At 39.7% G+C, this 19,921-nt stretch overlaps 1 protein-coding gene across 1 annotated transcript; it reads left to right on the forward strand.

Moving 5' to 3' along the window:
• Positions 1-292: 292 nt before the first annotated feature.
• Positions 293-18,855, forward strand: LOC136427560 (GDP-D-glycero-alpha-D-manno-heptose dehydrogenase-like). The gene is made up of 3 exons (XM_066416524.1): positions 293-433; positions 16,047-16,365; positions 17,232-18,855. The coding sequence occupies exons 2-3, from the start codon at positions 16,051-16,053 to the stop codon at positions 17,874-17,876; spliced, it is 960 nt and encodes a 319-aa protein (XP_066272621.1). The 5' UTR covers positions 293-433; positions 16,047-16,050; the 3' UTR covers positions 17,877-18,855.
• Positions 18,856-19,921: the final 1,066 nt, after the last annotated feature.

The following is a 19,921-nucleotide window of genomic DNA, read 5'->3' on the forward strand; positions in this document are numbered from 1 at the left end:
CGAATCATAGCAGAAAGTCTACTTTTTAACCTCCTTGAAGTTAAACATATACGATATATAGTGTTTTTTTTTAGCTCCGGCATCTGCTACAAACATGACAATATCTGTTAATACTGAAATGGAAAGATATAATTAGAAAAACGATTTCACCCTCCAACATCTGCTTGGAGATTAAGATTTAGGTATGCTCCGGACATACACGCGCACGCGCAGATAATCAACCATTGTGTAAGGTTTAGAATGACTGATGTAATCTCTAACATCCTGCGCACGCGCAGAAGGGTGTCGCCGCATTGCGCACGCGTAGTAAAGGACTGCCACCGGAGAGACACACACGCTTCCGTGTACCGGCGTCTTGTCAAGAAACAACGTGCTCAAGAAAACTCTTAATTCTTCGAGCTTTGAGACGAGATTTACAGCTAGATCAAACCAGGTAAGACCATATCTTTTGTCTAGATCAAAATATCATTCGTACGTGATCGTCAAGATTTACGTAAGCTCGTTTTGTAATCCAAGATTAACATCAACGTTATATACTGGGGATCAGGCTCAAGTTTGGGGTCACTGTGTCAGTGGTACAGTGTTGGGTAAGGTCGGGAAATGAGTTACTTGAAAAATTATTCTTTTCTGTCGAAGGTTTCTAACTCTAGACGTCTAGTCTGGAGACACACGGACACGTGAGCATAGCATGACTAAGGAAAAAGGGGGAGGGGTGCACAGGAAGGTACAACTTAACATGTAGTTTAACCGGCTTTTAATACTGTAAACATTTTATGATTTTGTCCTATCAGTATTGCATTGAAGTGAAAGAGTACGTTTTAATAGTAGTCAGTGCTAGCTAGGAGGGTCGATTCATATATAACGTTACCGTAAATCTTGAAACGTTTGTGGTCGTTTTATTTTCTCAATTATAACGTTGTAACTAACGTTACTATTTTAATTTGTTACCACTGCTGCAAATTGTTTCAATTGATAACTTCTTGAATGCACACTGCATATTAAAGTCCCCTTTTTCCTTGCCCCTCCTATTGCGAGATTGAGTCAGAGTAGAAATAAATGGATTTACAGTATTGGCACTAGCATATGGCATGTTCAGTATTCAGTATATGGGTACTGAATACAAAATGATGTGTAAGAAGTTAATTGCAAATTCATGCCATTGCCAGGCAACTAGTAGATATTGATTTACAAACCTAAATGGTATAATGATGATATGGAATATGCAGAATTTTGCCAAGAACTTTTAAGTGTTCTTTTTAACCTCCATTAACATTAATCCATTAGGTTACATAAATCCGCCACTTGAAATCAGTGGGTGTGAGAGATCTCTAGTGCAGCACCCCTCAGGTATGCACAGTTTGGATATACAGGAGTGCATTATACTGGGGGATGTTGGGTTGGAGATCCGTTCGGACGTATCTTTTCCCGGTGGCGGAATTATGTACCCTGATGGAATTATGTTAGTAAATGTTACATGTTTGACTTTTTTTTTTGGGGGGGGGGGGGTGATGCAGCAATAGAAGACAAGTATCCCACTTTTTCCGTGATTTATTCAATATTATGCATGATTCAGATTATTATACATTTTGTAGATGGATTAATTAATCAACTATAAAACAGTCATTAACAGCTCTAACCCTGAATTGTTAAATTTTCAATCAAGATTAATCAATTGTTTTTGCATACAAAGGTATGCAAATCAAACAATTCCCAAGGGACCTTTAAGTCATTAGTTTTTCAAACATAGATTCATGTAACAAATTTTAGGGACATTGTATTTCAATCTTACATTTTTCCTTTGCATATTAATCACTTGCACTTGCAGAAAGGCCAGTCCCCTATATCTACTAGTAAGGAAAAATGCCTCGTCATTACATGTTACAATGCAAGGCACCTGCAAATGAAATTGTGTATAGCATTTCCATAGTCACACCTTTTTAGCTTTGTCATAGATCAACACTACAAAATTGTCTATGTTTGAGAAATAGGGTTGGTCTCTTTGAGGACTTTTTTAAGTATGTTTGTTCAAGTTTTGCCTTTTTCTCTGTGACTTGATCGTGATGAAGCGAAAAAACGTTGACTGATGCAATAGTGATAATGGCCTTTTTCGGGTGACTCAGCTTAAAAGAAGTTGTCAGAAAGGAGACTTCTATTGTTACATACCCCTTTTGTATTCACTTAACTCATGAAAACATGGCACACAAGCAATTGATAGCGTCCTTAGCAGGCCTGCATGTTGGACATCTTTAGCCTACTGTATACTGTAACTTGATTCTATCTGATATAACACTATTAACAGTCACTAGTCAACAGCAAAGATTTCAGCATCCCAAATATTTGATCACTAATATTGGAGACAGTTATGTTTGTTCCCAACGTTAAAATTAAGTGCCGTGATCTACTCCATTTTCCCCCAACCGCTATATTTTCCTGCCGCTATATTTAAGTAATTTACAGTAACCTCATTATTTTCGCAGGGAACTGATTTTGTGGTAGGTGGAAAATGAGTTTTTCTACTACTAGTAGTAGCTAGCTATGATGCTTTAATTGCCCGTTAGAAACAATTCTGTACTACAGTAGGAATACAATGGTAATGGATATTCGCGGTGTCATGACTTTGGGGTGTAGGGGTCACTGTGAGAACCATTGCCAAATTTTCAATATCATAATTCACATGTTGGTTTCTGATTTTATTTCAATTCTACCTAGCCTGGTAACCGCTCTCAACAGGCCTAGGTCAGCCAGGAGTGTTTTACAGGCCCAGGTCCTATTAAAAAACAGTGGCCTTTTTCTGACAACCTATCGTTCCAGCAACCTACTCTAATCACTGCTGCCCATCTGGTTTGAAATGAACGCTGTTAAAATTCCCCGGTGTGTGCTCATGAACTGTGTGGGCGGGCAACGCTCACAGCGCCTTAGAGATACCGAGAAGCTCACATTGGTATGGTCACCAGGCTAGATGGTATAAGATAGTACTCAGTTTCTAACAGTTGTAACAATGGTATGGTTACCAGGCTAGATGGTATAAGATAGTACTCAGTTTCTAACAGTTGTAACAATGGTATGGTTACCAGGCTAGATGGTATAAGATAGTACTCAGTTTCTAACAGTTGTAACAATGGTATGGTTATCAGGCTAGATGGTATAAGATAGTACTCAGTTTCTAACAGTTGTAACAGTGTGGTTTTTAAAAGCGCCACTAAGTTACTGACCAGTCTAGCCTAGCGGTTATAGCGTGCGGCCTGTTGACTGGCAGGCCCGGGTTCGATCCCCGGGAGCCAGGAGACTGTTCTACTCTCCTCTAGTGTTTCAGTGGTTCCCACACCCGGACCTTGTGTGTGATGGCAAAATGTGCCGCACAGGGATATCGAACTCGGAGATTCGAGGACGAATCTTAAAAAGAAAAGGGGAGTAGTGTAACAGTGGGGTTCAAGCACCACTAACTGACCAGTCTTACTAGCTCATTGTTTTACACATGTTTTTGAGGCATTTTCTACATCTTTCTAGTAGTTGCATTTTTGGAGGCGAAGAAAATAAAATAGAGGATGAATAGAAAGACATTAGCAAACAACTTTAAAAAAAAGGGAACCCCACATCTGCTTGGAGATCATGGAGCTGAAAAGATTAAATGGATTACAGGCTCATGTTTCTTGTTTGTAGTGTAAGTGAGGCATAAACATCCTCAGAAAGCTTTAGAATGCCTAATTTTTGTTTGTTTGTATAATCGTATTGCATAACCGGTTAAATAAACGGCCTCATGGTGTACACCACCAGCAGGTTTGTACTGAGCAGTACAAGCTGCTTATCTGGACTGACTTATTTGATCCCCTTCTCTTTTCGATAAGTGTTCTTTATCATGCTCAAGGTGTGGTTTTCCTCAGATATTGGACTTACTTAGCCTATTTGCTCATTTTCTCCTGTCGAGTAAGGAAATAGGTGTTAAGTGCCTTCCCCAAGGGCGTAACATTGGGGACCTGTCACACTCACAGTGTCAGGGATACAAACTCAATACCTTCAGGTTCTGGGTCAACATCTCTAACCACTAGGCCACAATGCCACCTCAATGCTTATTAAGATGAATATCACTTTTTGGTTGTATGTCTGAAATATTCTGATGTACGTGATTCACTATATACATATGTACAAGGCTGTAATCTTCTATACCAGAATTTATCTCAATGGACTCAAATAGCAAATTTAAGTACATATTGACGTGTAACAACCCCTGCATTGTATACATAAGAAAATGTATATCAAAGAATGTCTAGACGTCAGAAATTCTTCCAATGATTGTAAAAGCTCATGATCCCATACTATGCACTCTTGTATCATATAGATTAGCCTTCAGTTACATGTACATAACTGTAGTTATGTACCAGTAGATGCCATACTTTGTACCTTGTACAATTGTTGTGCAATAAAGTTATATCATTATTTGATATGATATATTACATCATATTTTCTTGGACAGAGGCAATATTTTCTAAAAGTCACTTTACTGTCCTTGACTGAACGATCTTGAGAAATTGACATTTCTAGAAGGTAAATAGGCTGACAGATTGTGTTTGACTAACACCAACAGAGATATGTATCACTGAGACAATATTTACATTTGTTGTTGAGCATTGAATGCTAATGCCCTGCCACCATTGAATGTAATTAGTTAACGTCTGTCACTGGGTCTAAATGATTTATACACACAAAAATCGTTTAACCAAGGAGGTTTGAATCAAGATTTTAAACCAGTAGATATATCTGAGGTTTGAGTTACATTTGCTTCCCACTAATCTGTACTGGGAGATATCAGATAGCTGAGTCTATTTGGAGTGGACTCAGAAAACGCACCTGTAAATTTGGACTATTGGCAGTACATCTATTACTAAAACCACCAAGCCTTCTGTGTGAATGGTCTGTTAGACTTAGAGGTACATGTCATGTATGTATAGCAATTGGGCTAGCTGACAGGATTTTTGCTACCGTGAAGATATAGTGAATTACAGTAATTCGAAAAATATACACATGCAAAATTATGTACAGTAAGTAGTAAACACAAAAGCTCAGTCATAACCACAAAATCAGGAATGTTTTTGTCTTTTCCAGTGCAAATTTCATGATCTATGGAAGGTTTTAGATGGTTTACAACAAAAAGGAGCATATAACTAGACTGGCCGTCATTTGCTTTAAGAGCAAATTCAGCATATTTCACTCCCCCCCCCATGCAATAATTGATCTTTTGACGAAATTGACCATCCAAAAATTCCATCTAAACACAAGAAGACTTGTCCCAAGATCTATTTATTCTTCATCTACATTCATTAACATGCTTGAACATATGCAAAGATACACAACAATACTATACACTATATATAAAAGTACAATACTATACATCACCCTGGAAAAATGCGCAAACATGCACTATGCAAATATACAAAACTAGAAAGGCAACATTTGCGAGCAAATACAGCATGTTTAGCCATACTCCTCGCCATGCAAAAAATGGACTCTCCCAAAATAACAATGGACCATTCTAAAATACTTGCACTAAAAAAATGAATCACCCCAGTCCAAAATTGAGTCTTCCAGTAGCACCTCAACACAATATGTCCACAACCATATCCACTAATTGATTAACAAATACACTTCTGCTAAAAAATGGACTTTTTCATAATCATTCCAGCTGAAAGAAATAATTAAAGAATCCTCCCCTTGCAAGAATGGGATATTCCGTGCCATTTCCATGTAAACCAGTCGAAAAATATCCGCTGAAAATTACACTCTTGCGCATAATCAACCCAGTTCAAAATTGAATTAAAAAAGATCAACCCCAGGGAAGAATGAAGTTTTCCATAGTATACATATGAAGATTTTACAGGAGACGAAGGAAATGACCAAAAACAACATATTTGAGTCAATTCAAAGTCACCGAGAGGGTTTTAATATAATATTTGTAATATGTTTGAACTATTTTGATTAAAAGAATGTCTAAGTCACAATAGTTCTAAAGTGTTCAAACAATTAGAATTGAAACTTATAACATGTTTGAACTTATTTCACATACGTTGGAAACATTTCGAACGTAACTACACAAAAATCTCTTTATTTAGAACAGTTTCAAACCATCTATCCAAATGTTTCAATGTTCGAACAATTTGTAACAAAAGATTTTCACAATTGCCCTCATAAACGAAGGTGCTAAGTCCTCCTGTGTGTTTCTGCCTATTTTCGGTGGCCGCGCTAGACCACCAGCGGATTTGTTTTGACGGAGCGTCACCCGCGCGCGACGATGTACACTGTTCGGCACTGCTAATATCCGGCATTTTCCCGCTCCAAAACACTCCACAAGACCCACGTTTTTAGTGTTTTGCCTCTTGTGCACGCTCGTACCCAGCGCCCCGGAGAAGCCATAGGTTTAAATCGTGGGCTTAGAAATAGATTTATGTCAGATCAAGCTCAACAAAATAAACTTTCTAGAATTCACAGCTGTCTGTTTTCTTTTGTTTTGTTTGTTCTTGACAGATCCTCAGAATAGTTAACTATGTGTGCACGCCAGAATGGGCGATCTTCTACAGTTAACCGTTATTTCTTCTAACTAGCACGGCCTAAAACAAGACGCAAGTTGACGATTTTGGGGGGTAAAATGCTGTACAATGGTGATACGTTCTGAGAAACGAAGATCTACAAAGTACCTTATTGTTGGCGCTGTTAAGATACCCCGTCACAAAGGGGAGTTATGTCACGGAAGGTATTTAGCCACGGAAGGGAGTTTGCTACGGAAGGGAGTTTGGCATTCACCGATAATCAACACGTTCCCAGGACAGTTTGCTTCTCCCAGCATGCTATTGGCGGAAAATACGATCTCTTTCCCAGGACCGTCTGTGCGACGAACCCAGGCGCCGCGCCACTTAGCGCTCATGCGTATAATGTATTCCAGAAAAGACTCGTACACGCATTCAGTGTTGGAATAGTGCTGTTTATTAGGACGTGCCTCTTGTGCAACACGATTCGATTTGCATTACTAACGGGACGAAAATGATAGAAAAAATTCACCCCGTCCCGGCGTCCGTCCCAAAAACATGAACGACATGAAAATATATTTTCTTACAGATTCAATCACGAAAATCAACAGCATGGGATTCCAAATTTTCGCAACGGCCGACCATTTATCATGGTTGAACTTCCTTCCAAGGCGTGCGATAGATAAACATTCCCGGCACATAATAGTCACTAGTACCAGACTAACGCAAGCTCATGATGATAATAGGGAGAAAGTTTGTCAGTGAAGTTTGGCCACCAGAGGGTACATTCATTTAACGTTACAAGCTAGCGCAAAGGGGCGAATCATTGACCTTACCGGGGACTGACTCTACTGGCCTAATCATTCCTTTTTTTGCCGAATTCTACGATCCATACGCCCGTACGTAGGACATGTAGGAAGGCCTGGTGGTGGACGCTACACATCACGGGAGACGCGTGTTGGTCCGAGACAGACAGCGGCGTGCTTTCGATCGCGTAGACCAAAACGCCTGTCCCCAGTGAGACCATGTGTTTTGCGCGGCATGCCCCAAATCCGTCTACCATTGCTGAATGTAGCCCGATTCATAGAGGTCTATTTTGTAAGCATTATTTCATGTACCCCTCAGCGTGAGAATTCCTTGTGCAAGACTTCGCCTACCACCCGCCTTTGATCATGTATGAAGTCGGCGGCAGAGAGAGATCATCAATCAATTTTGACAGGAGTGTCGCGCCAGTCTGAGGAGAAACGATCTCCCGTGTTGTGTTGAAGAATTTGGAGTTTGAAAATATCTGGAATAACTAATGGTAGAATAAACATTCACAAAATCATTGATTTAACTTGTTTTCTGTTATAAAATTTCCTAAACTGCAATTTAACCACTGAGTTTAAGGGAACATGGTGTTTTCCCGATAATCACGTTAAATGTTTATGTCCGGTCTTTCCTCCTCGTAAGCAAAATTCCAGCTTGGCCAGGTGCAAGGCACTCGGGGTCAATGACCTGTAGGTCATATGTAGTATTGAAAGTGACAGAAGTGGCAAATATTGTCAAGAAAGCCCAAAATAAATCGTTTTGAATATATGTATGCCAAAAATGGGAATGTAGTCCTTTAAATATTTGTTCAAGCCACATATACAGCAAATTTCAGGTCATTCGGTTGAAATACCAGGGCGCAGGAGGCCAAGATATGCTAAAAATAGCCTAAAAACCTCAATAAAATCACTTTCAAGGTCAATATCAAAACAAGGAAAAGAACGCACATTGGTTTTTGCCTACATTACCTCTGTACCAAATTTCAGGTCATTTGGTCAAAAAATGACAGAGATGAATCGATTTGAAGATTTGACAGGAGAAGAAGAAGAAGAAGAAACATGAGAGAAAACAATATGTTTAGCCATACTTATGGCTAAACATAACTATACAACTCTATCGAAGGTTATGCAGAGGGTAGCGTTTGTGTGTTTGCTTGTGTGTAACGTACAGCATAACTCGAGAAGGCTTGGATGGATTGTCTTGATATTTAGTAGGTGGGTAGATCTTGATGAGACTAAGAAATGATTAGATTTTGGGTCTCCTAGTGGCTTGTTACGGTACTGCAGCGGAACTTCCTGTTTTGATATCTCGTGTTCTGGACAAGCTATGGAACTGATTTTTGAGTGGTACATAGCTCTTTGGACAGAGAGTAAGTGGTATGGGGTTTGCCCCCCTAGCGGCTTTTTTGGAACTGCAGGAGCAGGTTTTGGTTCAGACTTTGAAAGGGAATAACTCAAGAAGGGCACGATGGATGGTCATGAATTTTGGTAAGTAGATAGCTTGAGTGATGACGTACATGATCTAATAGATACTTATTATGTAAATCATTATCTGATTTGCATAATTAATGAGGAAAGTTTATACAGCCGCCAAATTCCATGGTAGGACTCTCAAACATGTGACATATGTATCTGAGGAAGAGAGAAATATTAATAGATATCAACTATGCAAATGAAGACCTCATTTGCAAAATTAATGAGAAAATACTATAACTGAAGATGGGCTTGATGGATGGTCATAAATTTTGGTATGTACATAGCTGACGTGATACTTTGTATGATTGGACGATAATTATGCAAATCAGATTCTGATTTGCATAATTAATGACAAATTTTTTAAAACCTGCTGTGTTCCATGATATGACTATTCAAATATGTGACATTTGTAACTGAGGAAGAGAGGGATGGTGATAGATAAAAACTATGCAATTGTTGGCCTTATTTGCATAATTAATGAGTAACTACGTTATTTCCATACAGGTAAATGATGGCAATTTCACAGTTGTGGCATTTGGAAGTTATGTGAAGGTGAACATAGTTGAATCAAATTATGCTGATAAGGACCTCATTTGCATAATTGATGATGTTAGCATAACTTTCTTTGTTAAGCTTATACTTTGGACAACGTTTCTTATTTGGGTGAAGACGATCACCTAGTATGATTTATAATTGATGAGAGACACTCCTACTACGTCAGTCATAAAGGTTAAAATCATTTGACGAAGGTATGAGGTCGTGGAACTCTAGTTTTATATAAAACACTATGTAAACTTTCTAGTCTATTCTTAACCTTGCTATTCAAAAAGTATTAACAATTTAAGTTGTGTTGAACCCCTACAACGCAAAATGAACTATTAAAAACGTGCTAGATAACTACCGCATAAAAAGCCATAAATGCCTGTCTTTTTTACAGTAAAATTATTTCAACAATTAAAAAGTTTGCCGATATTCATTCACATCATGTGTAGACGATCGCGCTTTGAGAGGCGCTTGTGAAGTATTACTTCCTGGGTCAAAGGTTGTTGGTGCAGAAAGTGAAACTGCATGCAAACCTGCTCGCAATCGATCAGATCGGCCTACTTCGGCCTAGTGGTATATCATCATCGTTGGTATGGGTTTGATTATAAGTTGTATATAAGTGCGACACAACCAATTCAGAGACGGATTGCATTTTTCTCGTCGTCAAGTCGTGATTTATTAGTGGTTGAAGCCGCCATAATTGAATTTGACCATGCCCCAAAAACCATGTTTATTTGGCAACATTTGCGAGAGCATCATACTTTGCCAATCTCCCTCGGAGTCCCTCCCGATGCATAAATTGACTGTTTCAAAATCACCCGTGCAAAAAAATTCTCTATTCAAGTTCTGCGAGACGCCAAGAGCTTCTTAGTGCAAAGGCTTGCGTGTTTACCTGCAACATGACCTCAGGTAACCTGAAAAGAACACATGTTCTTTGGCCAGCAGCAAATGGAACGCCCAGAACCTTAGATAGAACATGGATTCTTAGATAGAACATAGAACGGGGACAGCACTTTTGACCCGTTTTTGGTCTGAAAATGGGTCCAAAAGTCCCCAAAACGAAGCATTTTGAAGTGATGTACACCGGAAATGTGATTGAAATCCTGTAGGGACATGTTCAAGGCACCCTTGTGCCGAATTCCAGGTCATTTGCTTGTAATACCAGGGCACAGGAGCTAGCCCAAAATATAAAAATTGTCTAAAAATGCCCCAAAAAACCTCCATAAAAATGATTTTAAGGCCTGTTTCAAAACGATTTAAAAAGGGCCTGGGGGTATTTGCCATCTCAACCTCCACACCAAATTTCAGGTCGGTTGGTTAAGAAATGGCGGAGAAGAAGCCATTTGAAGATTTGTCAGGAGGAGGAGAAGAAGAAGAAGAAGAAGAAGAACCAGACAAATACAATATATTTCACTCTACCCATACCTCTAGGTATGGGAAGTGAAATATAATTATAGAAAGTTAGCGAGATATACTTTTTTTTACAAGTACAGACTTGGCTCCTGGATTGATATTGAGAAACAGTTTTAATAAATGAAAAATTATAACTTATGATCAATGTGACCACACTTTATAGGTATGTGCAGGCCTTTATAATCTATTTTGGTGGCTATTGAGTTTTACAACTGAACAGATAGTAAAATTTGGAGTTAAAATTTGTGACTGGGATTATAGAGTGACCCAATTTATTTATTTATTTTTTTCAAAATGGGAAAAACAGGACAGGCTATTCTGAGAAGCAACAAATTAAATTGGTGTGGCCTAACCAAAAAAATAAATTGGTGTAGCCTAAAGAGCGCTGGAAAGATGGGCTCAGTGCCTAAAACTAATCATGGATGACATCGAGGCTATGGGACTACCTTTACTTTTGCTTCTTCACCTGACCTTGACACCAAGGGGGTTAGAGCGTACAGCTTGTCATCAAGAGGGCACTCCACGGATCAAAGCCACGCATGCGACAAGTGTACCAACAAACGCTGACTCATACTTTTCTCCCATAACAGCATTGTGTCACGCCGTGCGCGGAAATAGACATGAATTACCGTAGCCTGGTTACCGGATCAACAGCGTGCTCGCGGCATACGCAATCATTTTGCGGTCGCTGGGATCTAAACGCTCCCGCGACCTTCACACGATTGGGACTCTAAACCATGACATTCTTGGGAAGGCATAACCTCCTTGAACAAACTCCAACAAAAGTTCAAGCAAAGGTGATAGAATATTCAGTAGTCTGTGTAACGTAAACTTAAGCTGTCTGGGGGTTTCTGTCCCCTCCCCGACCCCGCGACGGCTAGCAGTTAAAGGCGGCTGCCAACTAGAAGGGCGATTGAAATCAGGCTAAATATTCAGTTAACCACAAATATCTCATACTTGAGTCTAGAACTTTGGTTATAGGTCAGTAGGGTAAAGAAACGGTTTTTGAGTTTCTGGTCAAGATGTCTAGGTCTGGAAATTGAATGGGAAGGCTTCAGAAACTGGTTTTATATTACACCCCTATTTGAAATTAAAGAAGTGAATTGAATGGAAAGGGCTTGAGTTAAGTTTGCATTGTTCTAAATGTGAATGGTGTGAGTGGGAGGGCTAAATAGGTGTCTTAAGGGCCATAAAAGCTCCTGTGGTACAATGTGTGGGATTGATTCACCTAGGAAAATAAAGTCCCGTCCTACATCATAGTTGTACGTCCAGAAAAGTTTCCGATAGTGAATCGGAGTGGAATGGTAGCCGAGCTTACGGATCTTAGAGGAAACTTCGCAGTCCCGTTTGGGTTTTTACTGTTCCAATATGGTGTGGTGGTGTAAAAACAAATTGTATGAAAGACTACCAGCCGCACCTCCAGACACTAATATTTATTTCAAAGTGGTATAAGTGCTTTAATCTAATTTGAATTATTTGCTGTTGTTTTGTTTTCGCAGTTGACTTTGGTCAGTTTAGACACCTTCATTGTAGAAACAATTGTATCCTAATAACTTAATTACTTTAACCTTCAACTCAGGGTTTGATCTGGAGTTAATATTCAACCTTTATGATCAGACAAGTGGCTGGTATAAAACTAAATCAGTATTGGTCAATCTGAACCAGGGCTGTTCTCAAGGACAGAAATTTTCCTCTTGGGACGTCCAAAAATCTGAATGAAAATCTGAGTGTCTGATATAAAACGGATGAAAAGGTATGTTGGTAAGCTTAAAAGGACAAATGTAACAAAGAAAATTAGCAACATGAGTTCTCAAACAATGAGTGGGATGGAGAGAAATTAAAAGCAGGAGACAACCCTGATCTGAATCTTCTCCCAAGGGAAGATCTAGAGGGTACATAATGAAAGTATGAGGACATGGCACCCCTATTCCCTGTTCAGAAAAACCTCAGCCACTTACCAATTATGTATCCATTGTTTGGTAGGTATAGATACTGTGCTTATTCATTCAACCTCCGTGCAACAGAGGTATTGTAGTGACTTGCAGTGTGTTTGTGACAGTGATGTTATTCCACATGTCACCTTGTGTTCCGCATAATAACTCAAGAATGCCTGGATGGATTGTCTTGGTATTTGGTATGTGGGTCATAAGGTCTTGATGACACTTCAAAATGCTTAGATTTTGGGCCCCCTAGTGGCAGGATATGTTACTGCAGCAGAACTTCTGGTTTTGATATCTCTTGTTCTTGACATGCTATGGTCATGACTTTTGAGTGGTAGATATCTCTTGGGAGGGAGAGTAAGTCGTTTAGGTTTGGACCCTCTTCCTTTTTTTTTGATTGCAGGGGCAAATTTTGTCTTGAGCGTCTGTCAATCAATCTTTTTTAAAACTGATTGCAAAGTTGTTGATGCCAGTTTTATCTTTGTGAAGTAGAAATAGCATTTTATGACAGAAAAAAACACAACAGAAAGATGTCAAAAAAAGTCTTTGAGGTCTTTGGTTTTAAAACCTAGATTTTAGTATGGAAGTAAATATTCAAACCGATCCATCGCATGTCTGGTGCCATGGATATGATTATTAAACAGAACACCATTGCTTTGCATATGTGCTCTCATGAAAACCCATCAATATTAAGATATCTCAATAATCACTATGTTCCACATGTATAGAACGGTGTACAAGAGTTAACATGTCAAAGATTCGAGGACAGGATTCCCCTACATGTATCTTTGGATTTGTCACCTTTAGCGTCATCTCCTGCGTATATCAAAGTATACAAAACATATGTCAATTGATTTATTGCAACGTATATAAACTGAACAACAAGTATGTGAGATGGAATCTTGGTCCGTCTTGTGACATTATATTAGAAACCACAGAACTCGCCATGTCTCATGATATAAGTAACCTATAGTTACATACATGTCAGCAATAATAGGATGAGGGTCCGGACAGACCAATAAGAAGGGTCTTAGAAATCACGTCCTCATTTTGCACATTGACAAAGATCACGGCTTATCATACGTGTCAGTCAACGCGTTGCTTTTCTGCCCGCTGTTGTGAGGAGAGAGACTCTGTGTCAATATGGGGTAGGTTGATCCTTAATCCTTACCATGTTAAGAGCTCGGAAGAGATCAGTGTTATGCGAATTTTGCTTGTAGCAAAAAAAACGCTAAGCACTTTTGAAACACTGTGTGCTGATGAATTTTTTCAAACATATTGGCATTATTGGCAGTTATCGGCTCATTTGTACGGCATTTGCCGATTTTTAGTGCACCCTTTTAGTTAACTTGTCGACGATGTTTGACCAATTTTCGTGCAGTTATCAGGCATTGGTACAATATACGTGGTGACAATGCGCCGTGCAGAAATGCGAAGTCACTAACAATGGAGTAAATGGAAACTGCTTTGGGATTTAGGGTTTCCGTGCGATTAAGAGAAGTGTCCATTAATCCATTTTGCAATTAATTGGCTTCTAAGCTGTTTTTATCATTAACACTCTAAACTATTCATTATTGAAATTCTATATTATCTTCTAATGCCTTCACATTTATTATTCAATGCTGCACCAAACTACATGTGGCATGTATTCAACTGTTCCTGGCTGATTCGAGGTCCTCCCCTCCGATTCGTCCGCGCAATAACCTCAAATAAAGTACGCATTCTGACTTTGGCAATGACTTGCAACACCTTTTGGATTTTGAAAAGTCTAAAATGTGCGTACTTTATTTGAGAAAATGTTACATGCATGGTATGCTCTTTTATTCTGGATAAACTCATAAAGCCACGAACTTTCCGAACGCCCCTCTGTTACTTACATGGACATCCTGCAACACTAGCAAAGGCCTGTCGATGTTATGATCCCCCAGTCTGCATCCTGTTGGTGTTGTTTCCAAATACAGAAGGAGGGGTAGAAGGCTGTTTAATGTATGAACACTAGGGATGGGTACCGGTACAGAAAATTCAGGTCCGGTCCAGGTCCAGAGGGTCAGGTCCAGGTCCAGACCTGTACCTGATGAAAATAGTGTTGCAGTACATCATATTTTGGAGAGCGAAACACAAGTAAAGGTATATGTATATATATATATATGTATGTATGCATATCTCTCTAAATATATAGGTATATGTGTATATATGTGTATTATATATGGGCAGTAGGGGTTTCAGTACCAACTATTTTGTTCCCGGATTTTATGTTTTGATTTTGTGGTATCTCATGTGCTTTGTTTTTGTTTTGTAAACTGCCATGCTTTTCTTTGTTTTTGTTAAAACGTGAATAAAGAAAGATTAAAAAAAAAAAAAGTAAAGGTCTCTGTGAGTCCTACAAATTATGTTCAAATTGTATATTAGAATAAAGTGATTATTCTCAGTGCACACTAATGTGCACTCGCCGGCTGTTGACTCATCTACATGAATCCATGACCCGTTAAATCTGCTTATTTTGTATTAGACCGGTTATGTGTGACCGCCTGCTGGTAGCCCGGTACTGTGAATTTTCTAATGGGTCCGTAGGCCGGTCCACTGATTTTTTCTGGACCGATATTTTTGGACCGGTCCATAAGAAAATACACGGTACCCAGCCCTAATGGACACAAAGGAAACATGGATCAGTTACAGCTACAGTGTAAATAACAATTAATGTTGTACGACATAAATATATAAACTTCACAGCTTGCAGATACATGTAGGTTTTAGTCTTAGTCATATGTTCACTTGGTTTAAGGGCAAGGTTCTGTTTACACTATGTCTGAAGACAACCTGGGTGGATTGTCTTGTTATATAGTAGGCGGGTAGGTCTAGATCTTGATGTGACCTCAAAATGATTAGATTTTGGACCCCCTACATGCTTACAACATGGTACAGCAAAACCTCTGGTTTTGTATTTTTGTTTTGGACATGCTTTGGTCACAATTTTTTGGGTGGTAGATAACTCTAGATCTAGTGCTTGGGAAGAAAAGACATAACGTCACATAAGTATAAGCTCTGAATTTTCATGGAGTTATGAGGTCGACAAACTCTAGTTTATTTTTGTGGGGACCAAATGTCGATCTTGTGGTAAGAGGAGAAAGGCGCCTTTGAATTTGTGTTTGAAGCAATTTTGTATTGCTGAAATTATGTACTGATACAAAGAAAAAAAATATTTGAAATGTCTCTCATGGTTTTGCAGTAAAGAGCAAGGTCGCTGCAAAAATAAAACAACCGTGAACTCGAACATTTCAAGACTTATTCATTTTGCACTTCATCTGTCATTTCACTTGACCCCGCAATAACAGTGTCTCTCTCTTTTCCAGCGACATGCCTAACATCACGAGTGAGAACGGTCTGCGAGTGTTGGTGACGGGAGGGGCGGGGTACCTGGGGTCCTCGCTGGTTCCCATGCTACTGCACGAAGGTTACCACGTGACCGTCTACGACATCTTCGTGCACGGCATCTTCTCACTGCTCCCGGTGGCGGACCACCCTAGGCTCCGCGTCGTCTGCGGAGACATCTTGGACGAGGAGGAGTTGGCGGCGGCCATGGCGGACGCCGACTTTATCGTCCACCTGGCGGCCATCGTGGGTTACCCTGCGTGCGACGCCAACCCCAAACTCGCTGTCAGGGTCAACAAGGTATTGTAATTCTTGTTTCTTTCACTGTAAGTTTATGTTCACTGTTTTCACAGTCACCTCTGTGCCCTGAAGTTATCATCACTGTGAAAAAAACTGTTGTTATTATTTATGATTCCTTCACACATTCGTTCTGTAAATCACTTACCGCCACCATGAAGTTTAAGTTCAGTGAAAATTGCCATTTCCTTTACACCATGAAATTTTGCCAGATGAAATTTTGCTACCGTGAAGATGAAATGAATTACAATATGTACTGCGAAATTGTACATTTGGCATTTGATGTTTTCATCCTTATGAACTGCTTATAATACATTTTAATGTAAAATCCTCTTTCCTGCACCTTTTGGTGTATAGGATAGTGCCCATCTCTGTTTCTATAGCCCTTGGGCCACATAGTTGTCCAAGCACTACAGCAGGGGGTTTGTCCAATGGTAGTGGCGTGTATTCAACTACCGTACAATAAGAAGCAGCTATAGCTAAGCAGAGACATCAGTATATACCATTCTTTGGTACAGGGCTGTCTCCAGGACCCGTCCCTCCATCCCAGGACGGAAATTTGCTTGTCGAGACAGAAAAAATGTCACCCTGTCCGTCCCAAAATTTGGAACTTTCAGACTTTACATTGATGAAAATGCATTTTGTAGGCTTAAGATGACAGATTTAACAACGAAAATGGATCTCAAACAATGAGTGGGAAAGAAAAAAGATTAAAGCTGAAGACAGCCCTGCTTTGATATGACCTGGCTGGAATCTGAACTCACAACCTCCCGAGTACAAAGCGACACATGTAGAAAACTAGAATCATATTCAGTCAAAATGACATTATTTTTCATGTGCAAATAAAGTGATGTTTTCTGTTTCATCAGGAGGGCACGGAGAACATCGTCCGGTTGTTGCAGCCGCACCAGGGGATGGTGTACTCGTCCACGGGCTCGTGTTACGGAGCGGTTGAAGGCACGTGCAACGAGGAGACTCCCATCAGCCCGCTGACCCTGTACGGGCGCACCAAGGCGGAGGGGGAGGCCGCGGTGCTGGCGGCGGGTGGCGTCGCCCTCCGCCTGGCGACTGTCTTCGGCGTGTCCCCGCGGCTGCGTCTGGATCTACTCGTGAACGACCTGACCAACCGAGCGCTGAAGGAGCACCACTTCTCGCTCTACGAGGGCTCCTTCCGACGCACCTTCCTGCACTGCAAGGACGCGGCTCACGCCTTCGTCTTCAGTCTCAAGAATTACGAGCGCATGAAGGGTGGCGCCTACAACGTTGGCGACGAGAAAATGAACATGACCAAGGCCACCGTGGCCAAGTGCATCCAAGAGATGGTCCCTGGGTGTATCATCACGCTGTCGGAGGAAGGAGAAGACAGGGATAAACGGGACTACGAAGTTTCCTACGCTAAGATCCGTAAGCTCGGCTACCATTCCACTCTTAGCGTCCAAGACGGCATACGGGAGCTGGTGAAGGTCCTGCCTGCTATGACAGAGGAGGATATCATACGCTGCAAGAACGTATGAAATACGGCACGTGCCGCCCTCCGCTGAAATCTTAGACTTTAGGTGTGAATGTGTGTGTGTGACTTCATTAAAGACAGGTTCTTCAACATACTAGATACATGTAACAGAATATATCAAAACTTAACGTAAATTATAGGTCTCAAATAATCATGTTTTTCATAATGTTTGTTGAACAGATGAATGATTATATCGCAGTAATTATAAAGAAAATTGTTTTCCTCATTTCAAACTAACCCATGTGTGATTGAAACCCCCCAGAATATCCGTTAAAATTACATAATAATAATTTTGGGGATGTTCAAGAAAATATTACAAATTTTGTATGGATCTGTACTGATGATACATGTATGCAATGTTTTAAAATCCCCAATTTGAATCAGTTATTATTGTAATGTTACTTTGACTTTAACATCATACATGTATATGTTCATGGGAACTGCTCTATTCTGTTGTAGACAGTTTTTTTTGGCAACACCTTGGGGGTAGAGGCATTTTAAAAATCATATAGTTGTTCTATGTTGTTGTTCTTATCTCCTTAATGTGTGCACAATGGAAAATACAACAAGAAACATTCTATTTGGAAAGATGCATGGTATCTTAAAGTCACTCGGTGTAAAATTAGGACGACATTCAAAGTAAATTTTCTGGTCATTTTACCACACAGTAAGTTGTATCAATCCTATGGCATTATACAATAAGCAGGGAGTGAAAATGTGATATCATACAAATATGTAGAAAAGATTGTTTTGGGGATTTATTTATTTGTACCACCAAAAATTTAGGGGGCCATGGTTTGGTTTGTTTTTGTGCTGTTTGTAAATGCAGCAAACATAACACAAATATACTAGAACGTCCCTCTTAAAATGTGAAAAGCATGATTTTGTTTTCCGGAATATTTCACTTTTGCCATCAAAATCCTACATTGACGATCTTAAATAATCAGGAAAAATTGTGCATTAAAAACCAAACAGATTCTTAACATGATATAACACTGGTCAGTTCAAATTGGGAAATCCAGAAGCAATTTGGAATCTTCAGCAATATCAGATTTCTGCCTATAAGTGTGGTATGAGCTGAAAGCTTTCTTCATCATGAATGTAGTCATGTAAAAATTATTAGTCAGCGATGTTCACAACTTTAGATATGATTGATTGAAAATGCATGTGAACGATGTACTCCTAGGTCAGTACATATCCAGCAGTATTGAGTTCACCTGGGTTTTTACAAACAATTGTGGGCTAATTGTTCCTGTCACAGTGGGCAATGACACCTCTAATCACCAAGCCCATTGAACTCAAGACCGCCCATTGTACTGGAAATCTGGTGATTATGCAAGTGTATTCAACTGAATGGAAGGACTAATTTTCTACTCATTTGCATGGCATTCATTAGGGTGGATCATTGTCTGTCCACTATCAGGCCAGTATGGGCCAAGTCTAACCAGGTCTGGGGTGGTATTGTGTCGCCAGGTCCAACTAATGATAGTATGGGTTGGGCAACTTTCTAAAAGAAATATCTTCATAGCTTTCCATGTTAGGACCAAATTAAAGGCACCATAATGTGCGGGACATCATGCTCTTTCAAATGATATATGAAACTTAACTGTAAACTCAGTAGAAAAAAAGTTGGAAAATTCGAATTCCAAGATGGCCACCTTGATATCTGGAAACTGAACCTCCGGATTTGAACTGACTAGTGTTATATCTGAATGATTGTTTTAGAAATAAGGTGTTGTTGAATGTGAACAATGTGTAGGTGTGTGCAATCAACACGATACTAGGATGATACGAAATTAGATAAACTTCATCGCACTTGTAGCGCACTAAGCAATTTCTATCTCACGTAAAAAAAAGTCTTCTTCTTTTTGATTAAGACTTAACTATCTGTGCCATTTTAGGGTAAACAACCAGGTTAGTCTGGGTACTTGTTAGCTTATTTCTTCCGTTTTATAAAGATGTTATCTTGTGTGAAACTTCATAATATATGAGGCTTTGGAGCTACATACTATCTAATCTCCAAGCAAAGGTTGGTGGGGAGAGCAGACA

This window comes from Branchiostoma lanceolatum, chromosome 2, assembly GCF_035083965.1.
Source record: "Branchiostoma lanceolatum isolate klBraLanc5 chromosome 2, klBraLanc5.hap2, whole genome shotgun sequence".
NCBI classification, from domain to species: domain Eukaryota; kingdom Metazoa; phylum Chordata; class Leptocardii; order Amphioxiformes; family Branchiostomatidae; genus Branchiostoma; species Branchiostoma lanceolatum.